The sequence below is a fragment of the Austrofundulus limnaeus genome, unplaced genomic scaffold (assembly GCF_001266775.1).
Source record: "Austrofundulus limnaeus strain Quisiro unplaced genomic scaffold, Austrofundulus_limnaeus-1.0 Scaffold681, whole genome shotgun sequence".
Classification (NCBI taxonomy): Eukaryota; Metazoa; Chordata; class Actinopteri; order Cyprinodontiformes; family Rivulidae; genus Austrofundulus; species Austrofundulus limnaeus.
The window spans coordinates 187,506-192,223 of record NW_013953083.1 but is presented as its reverse complement, the minus strand read 5'-3'; the positions used below and the strand labels follow the sequence as shown (position 1 = coordinate 192,223).

The 4,718-nt window shown below is 39.9% G+C and overlaps 1 protein-coding gene across 1 annotated transcript; it reads right to left on the bottom strand.

Moving 5' to 3' along the window:
* Positions 1–1,294: 1,294 nt before the first annotated feature.
* Positions 1,295–3,736, bottom strand: LOC106531843 (diamine acetyltransferase 1). Its single transcript, XM_014027775.1, has 6 exons — positions 3,482–3,736; positions 2,150–2,201; positions 1,995–2,075; positions 1,814–1,915; positions 1,703–1,743; positions 1,295–1,624 (listed from the first exon to the last, which is right to left on the bottom strand). Exons 1-6 carry the CDS (start codon positions 3,542–3,544, stop codon positions 1,448–1,450), a joined length of 516 nt encoding a protein of 171 aa, XP_013883229.1. The 5' UTR covers positions 3,545–3,736; the 3' UTR covers positions 1,295–1,447.
* Positions 3,737–4,718: the final 982 nt, after the last annotated feature.

Below are 4,718 nucleotides of genomic sequence, written 5' to 3'. Positions count from 1 at the left end.
CATTTTCCCTTCAGCTGTTTTTGGTTTCTGCTTTTAAAGAACTTTTGTCACTTTTAGCTCATCTTTTTTTCTTTGAGCAACTATTCTGTTACTTTTAGCTGGTGGTTTTGTACTTCCAGTTTTCCCTGTGCTACTTTTAGCTTGTTTCTGTTGTTCTTTAGCTGATATTTTTGTAGTTAAAGGACTGAAATACAGCATTTTATCTAATTTAGTCATAAATTAAAAATGTTCTGAGTTTTTCTGAATCTCCCACAGATTATTTGTATTAAATCCAAACTGAGATGAATTTTCAGGAAAAGCTGTTTAATTATTATAAAACTAAAGTTGAGTTTTTATTCCCTGAGATTAAAGCAGAAATGTTTAATTTTCCCCTTCTTCAGCTGAACTGATGAAAATGAAGCGTTTGGTTTTATTTTCAGTGAAACTCATCAGAACATGAAGTATTTTCACACTGAAGCTGGTTCCTGAAACCGTCCGGTTGTTAAACAAACCTGCTTCCTCTTTTCTGACGTCTGAGCTTCGATCAGCTGAGCTCACATTTCTGCAGAAACTTTCATCTTTCACAAAGTTTAATCAGGAAACAGATGAGCTGAGATCAGCATGCATCAGCTAAAATCCAAGTTTAACTTCCTCAAACGTTCAGTTTTTATTTCTTCTGCTCAGAAACTCAAAGATTCAGAGAAAACTGTTTATTAAGAGAATAAAAATAAAGCTTAGAAATGTGTTTTTACTCTGAATATTTTAGTTTATTTCCAACATAAATAACAACAGGTCAAAGCTGAAGCTGCCTGGTTTTTGGTTCTGTTCAAATAAATCGTTTAAAGAATCGAATCTTTAAACATTTAAATGAATAATAATTATAAATAAATCCTGACCTTGTGTTTTTACTCTGAATATTTTAGTTTATTTCCAACATAAATCTTAACAGGTCAAAGCTGAAGCTGCCTGGTTTTTGGTTCTGTTCGAATAAATCGTTTAAAGAATCGAATCTTTAAACATTTAAATGAATAATAATTATAAATAAATCCTGACCTGATGSTTCTGCTCCAGAGAAACAAGTTGCTGTATTTTAAACTGAAAGGTCACTACAGGAGTTAAGAGTTTAACTCTTTATTRATTTTATTTTTATGAGTTCTCTGGTTTTTGATAAGAAGTGAGTGAACAGAGGTTTACTGTGACCTGAATCTCTGACAAACATCTGGATCAAGGATCAGACTGAGGACCCGACCATCAGTCCAGCTGTGTGCTGAGGGTCAGTTCAAACGACTAAAATCAGATTYTAAACAGACGTAGATGTCAGGTGTGATGGTTTTATTGATTAAAACAGAAAACAGGTGAACTTTAAGATGATTAAATGAAACTAAACTTTCCCTTTATAGAAGCTGAACAATCAGCTGTGGTCTGAGCAGAGACACTCAGGGGGGGGGGCTTCCTCCTGGACCTGCGGTCACTCCTCAGACGGGGTGGCCATCTTGACCAGGCTGTCCTTGCTGAACCTGAAGAGCCTCCAGCCCTCCTCCTGGGACAGGTCCTCGGCGCCGCGCCGCTTGTAGAACTGGACGGAGGGCTCGTTGTTCTCGGCCACSACGAACATCATGCCGGTGCAGCGGGTCTTCATGGCCAGCTGCAGGAGGAACCGGGACACGCGGGGTTACAGAACCGCTCACACACGTGAAAAGATGAGTCAGSTAGAAGAGCTTACGTCACTGAGGTGCCGCAGGATCCCCGACCCGATCCCCAGACCTGCAAACCAGAACCAGTTCAGAGCTTCAGCAGCTTCACAACCACCTGCACCAGACCAGGTGAGTCTTACCTCTGCACCTGTCCATCACGTAGAACTCCTCCAGGTACAGCTGCTTGCCCACCCAGGGGTCGTAGGTGAAGTAGTACATGGCGAAGCCCACCACGCTGGGATCTGAGGGGACAGAACCGGGTTTGGATCAGGTTTTATGAACCAGGAGCTCCTGAAAACACAAACAGGTTTCACTTCTCACCTTGGCTGCTCGTCTCTCCTGGGAGTTCAGCGATGATGCAGTGGTAAAACGGGGTTTCACCAAACCCATCCTCCAGGAGATCTACACGATAAATCATCAGTCAGAACCAGGAGGAGGAGCTGAGGGAAAACATCCAGACATGATGCAACACTCACCCTTCTCTGTCAGAGCCACCTGGTGCTCCATATCCTCGTATTTCGCAAGTTCCTGGAAAATCAAAACATGGTTTAGTTTTCAAGGATTATTGACAATTTGTCAGATAAATCAAAGTAACACAATCTGTTGTGTTGGCTGACTATWATCAGGTACTACATGCTTATATAACAACAGCTCCTGCAGGGTTAGAACCAGAGGTGCACAGAAGTGGTGCACAGGTGCACGATCAAAAAAGAAAAAGTGTCTTTAATGTCTTAAAGCTCTACTGCGTACCTGAGATTGTAGCTGAGATTGTGAAAACAGCTAGCAGGGTCGCAAATGTGACCCGATTCCTTAAAAACAAACAAACAAATCCAGCCTGACTGGTGTGACTGGATCGTTGTTCTGTRAAAGGAGGGCAGCAGGGCCCTGATGGATTWAACGGACACTGCTTTCAACGAATCAGATGAACTCCAGAGCTGTTTATCTCAGGGTCATGTGTAATCTAACACACATTTAAACATGAAATGTTCAGTTTGAGATGACATATGTCCATGGGTCAGCCCATTGGCCGGTTAGGTAGTTTACAAAATGTATGCAGAGTAAAAAAAAATAAAAATAAAAAACTCTGATTTGGCATGATGTCCTGAGACGTTGCAGCTGAAGGAGTCATAAAACAGAACAGGGGGCGTTAAGATGCCCTGACACCCCTCTAGATAAAYGTGTTCAATGAGTGAAGGAAAATATGAGCACCAAGCAACAACCCTAGGTTCTCCCCTGAGAACCACAACAAACATTTTACCCTGGTTATAACTAGATATTTAACTATAAAGTAATAACTTGATTCTACTTAACTTAAATTGACATTTCAGTTTGTTTGAGTTCTGCTCAAGTAGTGTCCAGAGCAACTTTGAGGAGTTCTGGTTCTGATTTACAGAACCTGAACGGGTCAAACCAGGACTAAATTATTCTGTTATTTGTTACCTTTCACATTAAACTTTAACATTGTGTTTACTTTGAATGAAATGATCAAACTAACAGGCCTGTGTAATTTGAGTCTGGTCAGGCAGCTGACGGTCAGTCAGGATAAGGTCATCCGCTCTGACGACAGACTGACCATATATGGAGAACCGGAAATCAAGCGGTTCATAAAGCCGTCTGCCGGTAAACAAAGCGGCTCTCGCTGACCTCATTTTCAGACATCCGTACGGAAATTCCCTCTCCGACATATTTTCCCACAAAGACTCTGCGTCTAAACACTTTACAGTCGAGGCTGACTAAATGTTTAATAAAAATATATAACTTATTTTTCTCAGCGTTTTGAACAAAATGGCCGGTCTTCATTAGCCCACCTTCACCAGTCGTAATATATCGGGCACATCCTTGGGTTCAGCTTTTCGTAATTTATACTCCATTTTCTTCTTTTACTCTTTTTTCCTCTCGTTAGAAGTCCTCTGTATGTGAAGTGGAAGATCAGTTGTTTCTTCATTCGCTTCGCAGTGGCTTTTCCCACGCAGCTAGCCTCTGGTCAGGACGCGTTCGTCGAGACAAGAACATCCAGTTCGGGTCGCCGTTCGGCCGGGTCGCTGCTGTGTAAGCTCCCCCTTCGCTTCACTCCGGAGCTYATATACCAGCGCTGGAGCTCTGCTCCTATTGGTCAACTCACCGCAGCTCAGGTTTCTGACCAATCAGCGCCGTGCTTCGGCACGGTGCCCAATCACGTGACGTAACTTTTGTTTTGATGTGGAAAACAGACTAAAAATATTTTCTACTCTAAATTATAGTCCATAAGTCATCAGAAATGTTAGTGTATTCACATGAAACATCAAGTAAAGGCTGTTGAGATCATCTTAAGAGATCTAATTGTTTTAAATATATGATAGTGTTTTTTCAAAACATTAAAATATAGAGAAACARTCACAAATACAAGTCTCCATCACTTTTATTTTGTGGGTTCAGTAGATAGAAAGTTTAGAGCATCCTTCTAAGGAGCAGTTGTTTAAACCAGTTCATTTGTTTAAACCAGTTCAGTTGTTTAAACCAGTGTTGTTACAGTAGTGGAATTTTCCACCATTCCAAAGATAAAGGAGTTTGAACTTGTGTACCCTCAAAGTAACAATAGACCCCTGAATGGAAAGATACAAAATTAAAGTTACATATTTTATTTTAAACTTAACTTTTTTGGTGTTTTATCACTTCTCTTTTTTTGCACTTTCTTGTTTTTTTTATCTCTTCAGGTTCCAATAAACATATTAGGGAGTTGTTTTTTTGTTTTGTTTTGTTTTTTGCTGCTGCAGTTTTTGTGTATTTGCTGTAAATTGAGAATTTAAAAAGGTCATTCTCCTTGTAAGGAACTCATTTAGATGCAAACTTGGTTTGTGTGCGACGTAGGTAAAAATTTAAAGTGTATATGTCTAATTGGTATTTTAAAAACTGGTAATGTGGATTAAAAACACAGAAGTCCATGTTTGCTACTTGAAAGGAAAAAAAMCTGCCATTTGGTATTTCATAAATATGAGACAGGAAGTCATGACAGGTTGTCTTTCAAATAGATTCAAATATTCGTGGATAAAAAAAATATAGATTGAT